Source organism: Prionailurus viverrinus, chromosome E1 (assembly GCF_022837055.1).
Source record: "Prionailurus viverrinus isolate Anna chromosome E1, UM_Priviv_1.0, whole genome shotgun sequence".
Lineage (NCBI taxonomy): Eukaryota > Metazoa > Chordata > Mammalia > Carnivora > Felidae > Prionailurus > Prionailurus viverrinus.
This window is the reverse complement of record NC_062574.1, coordinates 46,514,212-46,530,329: the sequence shown is the minus strand read 5'-3', so window position 1 is coordinate 46,530,329 and position 16,118 is coordinate 46,514,212. Positions and strand designations below refer to the sequence as shown.

The window sequence follows — 16,118 nt, the reverse complement described above, 5'->3', positions numbered from 1 at the left end:
AAGGAGAGGAACACAGTGCCAGCAAAATGCAGCTGGAGAACTTGCTTTGTGAGCACCAGGGCCCCAGGACACAGAGGAAGAGTCCAGCTGGCCAGTTCAGCTCAGTCTCGGAGAAATTATGGACAACATGACCTCTCTAAAGAAGGAGCTCAGAAAAGAGATAGAGGTCCCCAAAATCGTTCAAAATAAAATATCTGAGCACTAGGTATTGTATGGAAACCAATTTGACAATAAATTTCATATTAAAAAAATAAAAAGTTAATAAAAAACCGACCTTGCATTTGTGGGATTAAAAATAAAATAAAACAAAAATAAAATAAATAAAATAAGGACACAAAAAAAGAGCAGACAGAGCCCAGGAAGAATGTAAGTGGAAGAGAAAAAAAAAAAAACAAACAAACCCAAAACCCAAATCATTATTGAGAGGAAACATGTGTAACTTTGAAAATTAAAAAAGAAAAAGGCTTGTGTTACTAGTTTTTTTTTTTTAATTTTTTTTAAACATTTATTTATTTTTGAGACAGAGAGAGACAGAGCATGAGCAGGGGAGGGGCAGAGAGAGAGGGAGACACAGAATCGGAAGCAGGCTCCAGGCTCTGAGCTGTCAGCCCAGAGCCCGACGCGGGGCTCGAACTCACGGACCGCGAGATCGTGACCTGAGCTGAAGTCGGCCGCTTAACCGACTGAGCGACCCAGGCGCCCCTTGTGTTACTAGTTTTTGATGACTGAGTAGAGGAAGTTAAAAAGGACGGGTTGGGCATCCTGGGCTGTGTTGCTCAGCTGGGCGTGGGGGTGAGAGTGTTCATGGGGGCGGGACATAAAGGCCAAAGGTCAGGCCAAATCCAGGAGTGGGTGATGGTGGGTCTGAGCTGTCTGGGGGATGGACAGTGTCATGGGTGAGGAGGGGACAGATCTGTTCCATCTCGATGGAAGAGTCCAAATGGTCCCTGGAACCTCTGCACCTAAGGACCAGTGAGGCCAAGAGACAACTGGAGGGACAGAAATGAACTGTTCTGGTGATGACTGCATGAGTCCCCTGTGCTTAGAGGCCACTGATGTAGATGCAGGGACAGGCGGATATTTACATGGTTACAAAGCCCTGCTGCAAAACACTTACTATTTACAAAGGGGGAAAGAGTAACTTCAACCACTATGGACAAATTTACACACACAACTTCCCGTTTCCCGGACACATTCGGATTCTAGCGTTGGATTTAGAGTCATTTCCCTCCCTCTAGAATGGAAGGGTCGTCCTCTCACATATAAAACATTGAAATGGTGTCCCCCCAAATAATCTCAAAAGAGCAAAGAAAGCCACAGATTTCATAGGAAATGTAAAGGGCAAACAGGTCAGATGTGGGTCGGGCGATGGTCCAACCCTGTTTTCCATCTTTTGCATTCAAGGAATTCTTTCTTGGAGGCACTGATGCAGCAGAAGGTGGAATTGGCGGAACTCTGTGCAGCTGGCCCATCAGGGGGTCTTTGTCCCTGTGGACACACTCTGGAACTTTTTGGTTTAACCCAGGTTTTATGCTTACTGGAATTGGAAACCCATCGTTGGCCAGAGTCCTGAATGATGAAAGGGTCATTTATCCTTGGCAGAGCAACTCGAGGGTGGCAAGGAAAGGAGGTACCAGGAGGATCCACACAGGAGAGATTACAGGTGCGGCTGAGGACCGATGGTGGAATGAGAGTACACCCTTTCTTTTCTCTGCTTCCACAGTGGAGGCAATGGTCCCCGGCCTGTGCAGAGCAGAGAGGGAGCCAGAGTTTATTCCTGACGGCAGGACGTGGGGAGTCCTCACCTAACAGGGACCCCCATCTGTCTCGGAAATGTAATCATTGCCCTTTCCCTGACCAGAGCTCAGAGGGTGCGGGGGTGTCCATGGTGGGGGAGAGGGCTGTGTTTCTCCTGCTCAGACTGACGTATCTTCCCCTGGAGTCCCCCGGACTCCCCACATCACAGTCACAGCAGGACCCAAGCAGGGGCAACTTCACAAAGGTCAAAAGCACAAAGTGAAGGTTGTGTAGCAGGGCCCTGAGCAGGGATCATGCTGACAGGAGTGGAGTCCCTCTTCAGGGGCCGCTCCAGGTCCTTCCTGTCCACCCTCACTCCTGCCCCCAGACCTGGAGGACAGACCAGCCCCGGTCCCTGCCCAAAAGCCCCTCTGAGGGCACGGCCATGCTGCCCAAGGCGAAGCATTCAGGGGCCTCCCAGCAGCCTTAGCCTGGGCTCCAGCACCTCTGCACCCTGATCTCATCCTGCTTGTTGGCTGCCTCCCCCAAATCCCCTCCACCTCAGCAGCAGGCCAGCCAGGACCAAAGATTTGCCTTTGCCTATTTGAATCTACGTCTGTCCCACCTTGTATAAATTCTGCCTGTACTTCCAGCTCAGACCTCATATCACCTCTTTGAAGCAGAGGAAGATACCTCTTCCTGGTAATCTGGCAATTTACGTTCTAGCTTCCCCTGGGAGGGGTCTCTCCTGGCTCTGAACCCCATCTGGTAGCACATAGCAGGTGCACTATCGCATACACCCTGGACAGTGGACACGTGGTCTAGTGGGCCATTGGGCCCTTGCTCATATATGTCTCCCTAGGAGTCCCCATCAGTATCCAGAATCTGACCCCCTCAACCTCTGCCTCATCCCCTCCCCTACAAGCAGTGCCAGGACCTCCCTGTAGTCTGGCCTTTTTCTCTCCTTCTACCTGCCTTGAGCAAGATTTGTCATGTTCATTTCACAGGGGGTTCTCTTGAGAGAGAAGACACGATGCTTTGTACTTCCTAGATTATCCTTGAACCCACTGCATTCTTTTCCCAAGCCCCACTTCCTGTGGAGCTGCCGCCCCATCTCTCCACCTGCAGGCTTCCTCCTGGGCCCCTCAGTCCCCTAAAAGTTCCACATCCTCCCCTCCTGACTCCACAGAAAAACTGGTCTTTAAATAGTCACGAGCAGGACAGAGGCCGATTGTGAAGCATGAACCAAGTGCCTGGCTGCACACATAACCGAACACACCATCCAGCAGGGCAGCTCCAAGGAATAGGACCCTTGAGAAGGGAAGGAAGAGAGACTGTACCAGAAGGGAGGCGGTGAAGGGGGCTTCTGGGAGGAAACGCACCTTCACCCTGAACTCGGATGGGGTGAAACTGGGGCAGGGTGTTTGCCCTTTGAAGAAAGAGTTAATTGATTGTTCTTTGGATGCTTGTGGAGGGGGTGGGTTTCAGATTGATGGCCCAGCATGTCGATCGACCATGTTGGGAACGTGAGAAAGCAGAAATGCCAATTCCTACTCCTTCCCAGCATTTCCCTAGCAGTTGGGGAGGGGAGGGCTGGATCCATGGAACAGGTACCTGCTTGACTGTCTGTGGGCAGAATAATGCCCCCCCCCAAAGATGTCCTAATCCCCAGACCTGTGAATGTGTTATGTTACATGACATGGGGGAATTAATGATACAGACGGATTTAAGTTTGCCAGCAGCTGACCTTGAGATGGGGAGGTGATCCTGGGATATCTGGGTGGATCCTATAGAATCTCCAATGTCTTTATAAATGAAAGCACACAGGAGAGCCAGTGTCAGAGTAATGAGGGTGAGAAACACTTGACCACCCCTGCTGGCTGTGCAGATGGAGGGACCATGAGCCAGGGTGCAGCGGCCTCCAGAAGCTGGAAAAGACAAGGAAGCCCTTCTCCCTTAGAGCCTCCAGGAGGAGCCAGCCCTGCCAGCATGTTGAGTTTAGCCCAGTGAGACTCATCCCAGACCTTGTCTCCAGAACTTTAAGATCATAACATCGTTTTGCCTTCAGCCACCAGGGTGGTGGTGATTTGCTCCAGCAGCCACAGGGAGCTAATCCAGAGCCCTTCCCTTCTGGCAACTTGAGGCTGAAAGCACCTGCGCCTGTTTTGGCGGCTTGGGGGTTGGGAGGCAGGTCAGAAGACCAGAAGCTTCTCTCCTGCAGCCCAGCTGAACAACTTTGCCTAGGTTTCTTGTGGGGAGGGGGAGCTCTTTAAGGACTCAGAGGAACAAAGAGGGGGCCCAGCGCAGACCTTGCTGTTTCTCCCCAGCAGAGGAAACATCAGAGGGGCCAATGGGGGTCCCTGTGAGAGTGTCCCGAGGAGAGCTGTCCCAAGGCAACAGTGGGAAAGGTCTGTGGGTCCAGCTCTGCTCACCTGGTTAGCGGGCTATTCAAATCCATGGGCTGGCTGCTGTTGATGCCCTGGGGAAATGGACGAGAGGAAGTCCAACTGGGCAGCATTGTTCTCGCTACAGGCTTGGGAGAGTCTGTTGGATCAGGGGCTAAACACACAGAGCAGAGCATGGTTGTGAGTGTCACAGGTGGCTCCCATGGTCTCCACACCCCACCCCCAGGGGTGCAGAACCTTTCTGTCTTAGTGCCACTGCTCAGCCATGTTGGTTTTCTCTTGCATCTTTTTGGCATTATTCCAAACAAACGATTACTGATTTGCAGAGAATCACCAGTTTACCGCCATGTGAGATATTGGGGTTGCTGGTTATGTGGGCAATTCCCATTCAGTTTCATCTCAGTGTCCTGCTGGGCACAGCTGAGCATGTCAGAACCATGTTCCCAATCCCTGGAGCCTTAAATCAGCCAGGCAGGCTCCTTTCTGAGTCTCAGCCTGGCCTGAAGCAGGCTCTGTGCCAGCTGCCCTGAAGCGATATGACCCAAGAGCTGGCAGGCCCATGGTCCCCTGTCTCCTGGGACTGCTGAGTGCCCGCAGCCCCTGCTTCCCCCTGCGGTCCTTCCTGCCTCCCCAGGGCTTGCTTTCTGACTTCTCCAGGCCTGCCCAGGGAAGGTCGTCTGGGTCAAGGGTCCAGACTCCAATTCTCTGGCACCAACTCCTCCTCCACTCATGCACACATCCACCACCTTTGTGGTGTTAATTTCTTTTTAGTTAATTTCCAGAACATTCTAAGACCAGCATCCGTCCCCACTGCACATATTTGCACACCATATTTGCATATTCTAAGTTTGAAGAGACTTTTCTCTGCTTTAGAAATGGAGCAATCAGTAGCAAATGTAAACCTCCCTAGTGTCTATGTGTCTGTGTGTTGGAGACAAGACTTAGGGGTCCAGAGGCAGAGCTGTGGGGCGGGGGCTACAGCCTGACTCTCCTTCCAGGCTTGTCTCCAGGAAGGGCCTAGTGCTTCTGGGGCAGCTGCAGGGGAGCCCAGGGTCTCTCCAAGGATAGAGGCAGAAGAGAAGGTGTCTGCACCATAGTGGAACCTGCTTTTCATTCTCCTAAATATGGGCTCATGGTTCCTCACCTGCTCCCTTGTGCTGATGTTGCCAGAGGAGAGAGGGGAGCAGGGAGGGGGCATGGAGAAGGTCACTTGTTCTGTAGCTGAGACCATCAGGATCATGGCTTTCTAGCACCCCACCCCTCCCTGTATGCCTGATCCTAACCCTAACCTTAACCCTAACCCCATGCAGGCTGGGATGTGGTGACGTGAACGTGACCGGGAAAAGAGGAGCTGCCTTCCCTGGACAAGCCTGTCCTGGCTGAGTCTGCCCTTCTCTGCTCCCTCTGGGGAGACCAGATGGAGACATGCGGAGCTGTGGGGGCTCACACTTTCTTCCAGTCTTTCCCAGAATCTTGGTGTCCCCTACCCACACAAACACGTGCACACGTGTAGTCTCAGGCAAGTTTCAAGACTCCTCTCCCTCCATCGGGGAAGGCAGAGAAACAGTCCTGACTCCTCTGGGGGTGAGTCTCAGGACCCCAGAGCACAGGATGGGTGGTTCTTACCTGGATTGACAATCACGGAAAATTCGATCCCCACGTCAGTGCCAAATTGCTCGATCCCACACCAGTAAGTGTCTGCGTCGTCCTGCTGGAGATCCTCCAAGGTCATGGTGAATGTGCGTCGGCTGTGATTGTCCTGGATGGACACTTGGCCCTTCTTCACTAGTTGCTCTGACCCAGTGGTTTTCACAAGGATTTTGCAGGAATTCCAGTCATTCCCGCGACACAACCACTTCTTGTAGGATTCCCATCCCCGACCGTATGCACAGCGCACAGTCAGTGTGCCCCCCAAGGTGCCTCTCACCTTTTTTCCCTCACAGGTGCAGAAGTGGCCTAGAAAACAGAAACCCAACATGCATCTTATCCTTCCTTGAGCCCAGGGCTGACCCGGGTGCCGCTTGGGCTTCTGGCCCTGCCCTGAAGACCAACCAGGAGCCTCTGCCCTCTGTCTAATTGGCACATCCCTCCTGTCCCTTCATCCCCTGCAGGATTTCTTTTCTGTCACCCCTCTTGTGAATCCCCCTTGAGGCTCCTAACTCTCCTAACCAATACAGGGCTGTCTGCATACTCACCATCCTACTGACCACTGTCCCCTGCCCGACCTCAAGCAGCACCTCTCCCAGCAGCACAGATCGCACACTGCAGCCACAGGTGTATTTCTGAATCCCAGAGCTGGTGAGACAGCGTGACCCCCTCCCCATCTATGTCCCTGATACTCTACCTGCGCCCCCCAACAAACCCTTAGCCTCTGAATCACACAGAACTGGCATGGAACTAAATACACACACACACACACTCTCTCTCTCTCTCTCTCTCTCTCTCTCTCTCTCTCTCTCACAGGTGATTGCTTGTTTTGTTGTTGTTGTTGTTTTCTTTTTTTTTTTTTACGTATACACCTTGTTCTTCTGTGTCTTCATACCTTTGTACAAGCTCTTCCCTCTACCAGGAATGTGCTTTCTTCTTTGCTTGAAGGAATCAAACTCTTATATTCATCCTTCAAGGCTCAGCTCAAACAGTTTCTCCCTTTCTGTAGCCAACTTGGTCGCTGCTGGCGCCACCAGACCACTTAGTCCCTGTCTCAGGTATCATGCTAAGGACACTAGATGATGATCTGTCTTTAGATCATCCAGAGCAGAGACCCAGGCAGGCTGGTGTGTGGGGATGAGCAACTCTCCAGAGAGCCTGTCACCCTGGTTTTGCTGCTTGCCTTCCTCTCTGTTGTCTGAGGTCTTTGGAAAAAAGGATCCTGGCTCAAGCTATAGTTCAAGACCAAATGTACAGGCTTAAATGATCCAGATGCCTGATCTCCACCTTAACTGAGTGGCTTTCTGCTGGAGCCCGAGCATCTGGCTTCTTCAGAGTTCCTCAGGAATTCATGCATTTATGTGTGTGTGCATATATGTGTGCGTGTATGCAACTATCTATCATCTATCCATCTGTCCATCCATCCATCCCTCCACCCATCCATCATCTGTCTTAGGATCTATCTACCACAAGTTGACAAACTGTGCCCTAGAAAACGGACACCATTTGTGCTATTTATTTTTATTTCTTTCCCCAACACCTAACTTAGTACCTGTCAGGTAACAAAACATTAAAAAAATTTTTTAAATGAATAAGTGTCTGGATGAATGAAAGGCTCTGTCACTTCCTCCCATGCAGACCCTGTCTGTGTTGCCCTCCTCCACCCTGCAGGTGCTCGATCCTAGAGCCCCGCCTCACTCACCCTGGATGACAAGAAGGAACAGAACCGGGAGCAGCCACATGTCCTGCTTGGTTGTCTCCCTGGTGCTCAGCAAATGCCAGCTGCCCTCTGGGGACTGGAACAGAGCTCAGAGTCAAACTGCCTTCTATTTCTCTAAAATATTCGTTTTCGTTTCTCTCATCTACTTTTCTTAATAATTTTTCTTCAGTTACTTCCTAATTTCATTCATCAATTGCAAAGTAGTGCTGTCCGTTGGGAGCTTATGGGTGAAGTGATGTGGTGTCCCCTCTCCTTGCTCTGGCTGCTCAACTCGGCACCCCCTGGAGGATGACCCTGAAGACCTTCTCTCTAGGGAGAGCTCTGCCCCTCCCCTCCCTAGCACCACCTCCAGTCTGTGCACACCTACTTCCTGTACCCCATCTCCCAGCCCCGCTCCCCACCTCTATTGGTTATTGTCCCCTTTGTACAGCTGTCCACCCTGTTAGTGGCTCAGATGTGCTCCAAATGCCATTTCTTTTCATCTGCACTCCTAAAGTCAATCTGTCCCAACATGTGGTCCGTGGGCCTGGGGCTTCCTCTCCACCTGCCCCCACCACACTAGTCTTCCATAGACAAAGAGGATGGGGTCTTCTCCCTGCCACCTGCCACCGTCAGATTGCCTTGCAGGGGTCGGGGGCTTGGTGGGGGTTGGGGGGCTCTGGAGCAGCCCAGGGCTTTGCCAGAGGAGTAGGAGAGGGTGTGGCTGGCCAGCCCAGGGTGGGGGTGGGGGGGATGCAGAACGAGAATTCCTGTCCCTGGGGCCCCTGGGTGACTCAGTCGGTTGGGCGCCCGACTTTGGCTCACGTCATGATCTCACAGTTTGTGGGTTCGAGCCCTGTGTCAGGCTCTCTGCTGACAGCTCAGAGCCCGGAACCTGCTTCGGATTCTGTGTCTCCGTCTCTCTCTGCCTCTCTCCCACTCACCTCTGTCTGTCTCTCTCTCTCTCAAAAATAAACATAAAAAATGAAAATTAAAAAAAAAAAGAATTCCTGTCCCCTTCAAGGTCCTTCTGGTTGGACTAAGAATCAAATTGACATGAGACAGATTAACAAGAGAAAATCGCATCTAATAGCATACGTGCAGGGAGTCCACACAGACATGGCAGTCAGGCAAAAAGAGGTAAAAATGTCATGGTGAATGAAGGAGAAGGGGGTAGGAGTCTGAGATTTCTAAGGGAAGAAACACAATTCACAGGAAGATGAAACCAGAAAGTAAGTGTTTGGTGCACAGATGTTGGCCCTGCCATGCAGCTGCGTTACTCAGATAACACTTGTCCTTCGTAATAACCCTTATTCTGCAAAGATCCTCCAATTGAGATTCTTTATGTCGTTAGTGAGGGGCAAAAGTTTCTCTGGAGCCCACAGGGTCTTGACTGCCTTTACCTCCGAATAATCTTCACATCAAGGTGGCCTACCTGGGGGCCTGCCTTAAGTTCCTATACTTCTGTTTGTGTCCATGTGTGAGGCTGAGCCTTCTTCTGGGATTGGGACCCCAGTGAGCCCTGAATTTATGCAGGGGTGGTGAGTGGGAACATTGGCCTCTCCTCAAAATTTCCCTCCCTCCCTTCCTTTCTCAAGGTCGACTGAGGTGTAATTGGGATAAAATAAACCACATACGCTTAGAGTGAAAAGATTCAAACGTTTTTCTTGTTATTTTTGCTACTTCTCGAATCTTACATACAGTGCAACTTTGTGGTGCTGTTCGGTTCTATGTGTTTAACACACGGATCATTTCACAGAACCACCACCACAAACATGCAAAGCAATGCTATCACCTGGCGGGACAGGTCTTTCACTCTGACTTCCGTTTCTTTAATGGCAGGCAGTCCAGATGGTGAGATTAGGACTTCAAATGCTAACGTGGCTTCTGTGGACTGTGGTTCCTGCGTGCGCTGGTTCAGCTTTCTGGAGCCTTGCAGGCGCTCCCAGATGCCCCATGTGCGCCATCTAGTGGCCAGTCTGTGACTGGCGATGGCCTTCACCAAGTCTCAAACTCCAGTATTCTCCCCAGGGTCTGATCAGCAGCCCACTGGGGCGCGATCCCGGGAGATCAAGCGTCCCTTTCTTCAGCTGGTTTCTCTTCTCCATCCTCCCCCATTCCCTCCCAGCTTTCAGAACCGCCACCTCCTCCTTTCCTCGTCCTTTGGCTAGGAAGCTTGGAGAGCTGAAGCTTTACTCTCCCCAGTCTGCTGTGTACTTCTTGTGATTGGGTTTACATCTAGGGCCAAGCAGCAGAACAAAGAGAGAGAAGATGCACTGGTATTCCTCTCTCTCTCCCCCCTCTTGGGGCCCAAGCTCTTCTGGGCAGCAAAGACCTTCCCCCTTCAGAGTTCCAGCTTTCGGCCCCCCAGCGGCTGCAGGTGGAATTGCAACTTCTGCCTGAGGTTTGCTTGCTGGGGACTTGGTAGGAGGGAAAGAAAACACGAACACCAAGAAAACATGGGATTCCTCCCGCCCCCTTCCATTAGTGCTTCGTTTTTTTGTTCCTCTGGAGCTCTTAAGGTCCTGCTGAGAGTGCACTTTCAGGATGTGGGCTGCAGGGTTCCCGCTCGGGTAGGAGGATATAAAAGGAAATATAATCAGAAAATAATCAGAAAAACTCACAGCTGGATTGGTCTTATACTTGGTCTGGTTTCCTTCCTCAATCTCTTAAACTAGGGCTCATTTTGCAGAATACTCAGTCGCTGCACATATTCTGCCTGGGTTCTTAGCTGTAGTCAGGGCACGAGGTCTATGGAGTGTTGTTGACTTCATTTTACCTGAGCTGGAAGGTTACTGCATAGATTTTCAAAAGTAAAATGCTGGAAACAGGGTCAAAGGCCGATAATACAGGAGTAGTTCACTGTGCTACAGCCACACAATGGAACATTAAGACAACTAGTTCAAGAATAAGTAAGCAGAGGTGTGATGGCTTGGAAAGATTTCCATGATAAAACATAAAACTTTTTTATTGGAGTATAAAATACACACGGAAAGTGCACACATCAGAAGTGCAAAGATCAACACATTTGCACAAAGAAAACACACCCATGCAACCAGCATTGCGATCCAGACACAAATCCAGACACCGCAACCAGCACTGCGATCCACACACAAACAGTCCCATCCTCCAGAAGGCTCTTTAACTTCATGAAATATTTGGGGAAACCAAGGCAGTTAGAGAGGATGCTGGAAGTCACCTTCAAAACTCTTTACTGTGGAATTTAGAAGATGCCTCTACCCGCTCATGTGAAGACATAGCCTGTATATCCAGAAGGGATAGACGGTTGAAAGAAATTGGCACCATACGACACACCTATTTCACATGGAGTTTTGTCCCCACATACTCAGAACCCCAACCAGCTATGTTTTGGCTCATTATCAATTACAGTCAGATAACAAACAATGATCAGACATTGAGGCAGGTGTGTAATATGAAAGAGAAAAACCAGAGCAGACCAGACCAAACCAAAGCATGACCACAGAGTGAGGAGAGTTTTTGAAAACATCACCAAGCAGAGAACAAAAAAAAAGGAGCTTTTGAAATAAAAGTATAATGCTTAAACTGAGTATTTCATCAAAGATTACAAGAGAGAATAAAAGCACAAAATTACATTAAAAAAAAAAAAGACCTCCCAAAAGGTAGAACCAAACTCACAAAGTTGGAAAACATAAAAGAAAAACAGGAGACAAAAGAACTGATTCAGAGAGGAGAGGGAAAGGGAGCAGGGGACAGTCAGAGGAGGGGACACCTGAAGGAAGAGGAGACACTTGTGTGAAAGTCATGTAGGAATCATTAGTAAGAAGTTTGGGGCTGGAAAGTGACCAACAGCCCACAGTCAGGGGAAATCTGCCAAGGGTGACTAAGGAAGCATCCAGGGCACAATGAGGCTGATGGGAATGGGCGACTTCTCCTTCCTTATAATCTTCCCATGGCACCTTTGCCTCAGAGGGACTCAGGACCTCCAGGGGACTCTGAGAGGGAGGGGCAACAGGTCAGGATCTGGGCTGGACCAGGACCAAGGGAGGGAGAGGGTGGTCTGGGGTGCACTGAGGTGGGCTGCCCGGAAGGAGGTTCAGGATGGGGCTGTATGACCAGCGAGGCTGGGTGTGAGCCCTGAGCACTGATTCTTCCCCACGTGCAAACCCAACGTGTGCCCATCTCCTCCTTGGACCCGACTCTGAGGTTCTGGTGTCCCTTCCCTGCTGCACTGGGTCACCTGGTTTGCTGGCATCTGGCTCCCCAGGTCCTCACGCACAATTGCAATAGTACCCTGGACAGTGGGATGCTTTGCTTCCGCAAATCACGGAAGACACATGATGACGTCAGCCATATGCTCCCAAAGAAGGCACTGATTTTCTTCTAATTAATAAAATTAGGAAGTAATGGAAGGAAAATTTTAAGGGAAGTAGATGAGAGAAACTAAAAAAGGAAAAAATTTAAAATAGAGGCACTTTGCCTCTGAGTTCAGTTCAAGTCCCCGGAGGGCAGCTGACATTTGCTGAGCACCAGGGAGACAAGCCAGGCAGGCAGGACATGTGCCAGCTCTGCTCCTTCTCGTCCTCCATGGTGAGTGGCATGGGGGCTTCAGGACCAAACCCCTGCAGGGCCAGGGCAGGACACAGACAGGGTCTGTCCTGGGGAAACGGCAGAGACTTTCACTCATCCATAGACAAATGATAGATAGATGCACACATGCACATATATATATGCACATACACATAAATGCATGAAATTCTGAGGAACTAACCTCCAGCAGAGAGCCACTCAGTCAAGGTGGGGTTCAGGCATCTGCATCATTTAAAAGCACATCTGGTCTTCATTTGTCGCTCAAGCCAGGAAGCACTCTTCTGAAGAGCTCAGACAACAGGGAGGAAGGCAGGCAGCAAAACCAGGGTGAAAGGCTCTCTGGAGAGTTGCTCGTCCCCACACATCAGCCTGCCTGGATCTCTGCTCTGGATGATCCAAAGACCAGGACGCATCCAAGGTTTTTAGCTCAACTACCAAGACAGGGACAAAGTGCTCTGGTGGCACCGGGAGGGACTGAGTTGGCTGCAGAACTGGAGAAACCATAGAAGAGACTCCATTTGAGCCAAGGCTTGAAGGAGAAGATAAGGGTTGATTTCTTCAAGCAGAGAAGAAGGCACATTGTAAGCAGAGGGAAGAGCTTGTACAAAGGTATGAAGAAACAAAATAGCGAGGTGTGTAGGTAAAAAAATCAATCACCTGTGGGACGGAGTGAGCGTTTGTCATGTGTGTGAGTGTGTGTGTTTAGTTCCATGCCATGTGTCGATTCGGGAGCTGAGGGTTTATAGGTGTGTGGGGGTTAGAGTGTCGGGGGCATGGATGGGGAGGGGGCCACACTGTCTCACCAGCTCTGGGATTCAGAAATACACCTGTGGCTGCAGTGTGTGCTCTGAGCTGCCAGGAAGAGGTGCTGCTTGAGGGCGAGGAGGGGTCCGTGGTCAGTAAGATAGCAAGTGAGCGGAGGCCCCTGTATTGGGCAGTTAGGAGCCTCAGGGGGGATTCACAAGGGGGGTTGACAGCAAAACAAATCCTGCAGGGGATGAAGGGACAAGCAGGATGTGGCAATTAGACAGAGAGCAGAGGCTCCTGGCTGGTCTTCAGGGCAGGACCAGAAGCTCCAGCAGTGCCCAGGTCAGCTCTGGGCCAACAAAGGACAAGGTGCATGTTGGTTTTCTGTTTTCTAGGCCACTTCTGCACCTGCCAGGAGGAAGCAGAGAGAGGCACATATGGGGGCACACTGACCACATCCTTTGTGTATTGCCCAGGATGGGAATCTCACAAAAAATGGTTGTGTCGTGGGAATGACTGGGATTCCTGCAAAATCCTTGTTAAAACCACCGGGTCAGAACAACTGGTGAAGAGGGGCAGAGTGTCGATCCAGGACAATCACAACCGACACACATTCACCATGACCTTGGAGAACCTCCAGTGGGACGATGAAGACACCTGCTGGTGTGGGATTGAGCGGACCGGCATTGATATAGGGTACAAATTTTCAGCGATTGTCGAACCAGGTAGGCACTACCCCTCCTGTGCTCTGGGCCCCTGGGACTCACCCCGAGAAGAGTCAAAACTGTTTCTCTGCTGATGATTGGATGGAGAGGAGTCTCAAAACTCACCTGAGACCACACGTGTGCATGTGCCTGTGTGAGCATGTGTGTGCATGTGTGAGCATGGATGGGGAACACCAGGAGTCTGGAAGGGATTGGAAGAAAGAGTGAGCTCCCAAAACTCCGCATGTCTCCACCTGGTCTCCCCAGAGGGAGCAGAGAAGGACAGACTCAGCCAGGACAGGCTTGTTCAGGGAAGGCAACTCCTCTTTTCCCGGTCGCCTCCACTGTCAGCACATCCCAGCCTGAGTGGGGTCTGTCGGGCGTGCAGGGAGAGTGGGGTGCTAGAAAGCCAAGATTCTCCATCTCTTAGATGCTCTCATGGCTCCCGGCTTCTCCTCCAGGACAGAATCGAGCTTGTCTGGGCACGTGTTTCTCTGCACAGCTCATTGTCTGAGTCTATTGCCCACAGAGATCAAGGTGATGGTCCCAGTTTCAGCCCATAGGCTAAAGGGACCTCCTTCCATGGGACCAGAGACCCCAATTCCTTCCAATGCCTTCCTGGACCTCTGGTACCTTGTGTCCTGCTCTTTCTGGAGTTTGGGGCCAGGACTTCATAGCGGCTGTTCCCACCCCCTGTTCCATGTCGAGTATCAGAGGGAAGGAGCCCAGCACAGTCGGGGTGCTGTGAGGATTCCTGAGGTCCAGAATGGCCTCCACGGTCAAAGTGCTGCTTAAATCTATCAAATACTTTTGCCTGTGACTATGAGATGATCATATGCCTTTTCTCCTTTAGTTTGTCAATGTGGCATATTATACTTACTGATTTCCTCATGTTCAAACAATTTTGTATTCTGGGGTCATGGCTAACTTGACAATGATGTACTATCTTGCATATATATCCCTAGGTTCAGCTTTTTGATTTTTTTGTTGCAGACTTTGGTATTTATGTTCATGAGGGATTTTTGCCTATATTTCTTTTTTTTTTTTTTTTTTTTTTTTTTTTGTACTGCCCTTGTCACGTTTTGCTATTAAGAGCATGCTAGTCTCAGGACGCCTGCGTGGCTCAGTCAGTTAAGCATCTACTTCGGCTCAGGTCATGTTCTCATGGTTGGTTAGTTCGAGCCCTGCATTGGGTTCTGTGCTGACAGCTCAGAGCCTGGAGCCTGCTTCAGATCCTGGGTCTCCCTCTCTCTCTCTCTCTCTCTCTCTCTCTCTCTCTGGCCCTCCCCTGTTTGTGTTCTCCCTCTATCTCAAAAATCAATCAATAAGTAAAAACTTAAAAAAAGTAAGGATTTGGTTCATTTGAATAGTAAGACGATTCAGGTTTTCTATTTCTATTTGTGCCTATTTTAGTATATCACATTACTTTTGCTAGAAATTTATTTTGCTAGAAACAAGTTTATTGGCATAAACTTGTTTAGGTATCTTTTTATTATCACATCCCATTTTTATCTTTCTTTTTAAAATGTGCAGGGTATTGTGTGATATACCTTTTTAGGCCTGGCATCAATTATTCAGACCTCTCCTTTTATCACCAACATCTTGCAAAGGTTTTGGGTTTTTTTACAAAACAATGTTGGCTTTTTTGGTCTTCTCTATTTTTTTAATGTTGATTTATTTTTGAGAGAGATAGAGAGACAGAGCACGAGCAGGGGAGGGGCAGTGAGAGAGGGAAACACAGAATTGCAAGCAGGCTCCAGGCTCTGAGCTGTCAGCACAGAGCCCAACATGTGGCTTGAACTCACAAACTGTGAGATCATGACCTGAACTGAAGTCGGGGTCTTAACCAACTGAGACACCCACGTGCCCCAGATCTTCTCTATTTTATATTTCCTTTCTGCTTCGTTAATTTTTTTCTTTTCTTCATTATTTCCTTCCTTCTCCTTTCCTCTGCAAGTGACCCTGCAATGTCACTATGGCCCAATGTGGGAGACCTACATGAGGTCCTGGTGTCCAGATGCTGATCGGAGTAGCTGCACCATCTTTGTTCAAACCGCTGGATCAGAGCTGAAGAAGAACCTTGTGTCCATCAATCAGAAAATGCACACATTCTCCATGACCATATGGGGGGAGTAAAACAATTTTTGAGAAAAATGACCTGTTGTGTTTCTGAGTTGCTCCCAGGCGTTTTACAGAATGGCATCCCTGTTCACACCCGAAATTTGGAAATTCAGAGAAGGACCCAAGCTTAGAATTCTTCCATAAGTTCCTTCTTTGCTTTTTCTGGGGCACCTTTTAAATTAACCACTTGGATTTCATTCTGTGAAAAATCAGTGACCTCTTCCCCAACCCCCTTGTAAGTCACAGGGGCTCTCAGTCTCCTGCTCTCAGTCTCCTGCTTGTTCGTGGTCCAGGATGGGGGACTGCCCTTCCTCAGGCTCTCCCCTGGATCTGTAAACAATAAATGTTGTGACTCTGCTTCCATAGTGTGGGTGTATTGAAACTGCGCCTTTCATTAAAATGTCCCTGTCCCTGGGTGGTTCATGTCCCTAAAGTGGGAGTGTGGCTATGGAGGGAGCTACCTACCTGCCCACCCACGTGGGTGGTTGT

The 16,118-nt window shown here is 49.9% G+C and overlaps 1 protein-coding gene and 1 long non-coding RNA gene across 2 annotated transcripts; one reads left to right on the top strand and one right to left on the bottom strand.

The window, feature by feature from the left end:
* Positions 1 to 643: 643 nt before the first annotated feature.
* On the bottom strand, positions 644 to 7,776 carry LOC125151898 (CMRF35-like molecule 5). Its single transcript, XM_047833399.1, has 4 exons — positions 7,492 to 7,776; positions 5,769 to 6,098; positions 4,170 to 4,296; positions 644 to 1,743 (listed from the first exon to the last, which is right to left on the bottom strand). Exons 1-4 carry the CDS (start codon positions 7,529 to 7,531, stop codon positions 1,590 to 1,592), a joined length of 651 nt encoding a protein of 216 aa, XP_047689355.1. The 5' UTR covers positions 7,532 to 7,776; the 3' UTR covers positions 644 to 1,589.
* A 4,174-nt stretch (positions 7,777 to 11,950) lies between these two features.
* Positions 11,951 to 15,970, top strand: LOC125151985 (uncharacterized). The gene is made up of 3 exons (XR_007146997.1): positions 11,951 to 12,057; positions 13,200 to 13,529; positions 15,466 to 15,970. It is a non-coding gene; the product is annotated as an uncharacterized LOC125151985 (long non-coding RNA).
* The last annotated feature ends 148 nt before the right edge of the window (positions 15,971 to 16,118 follow it).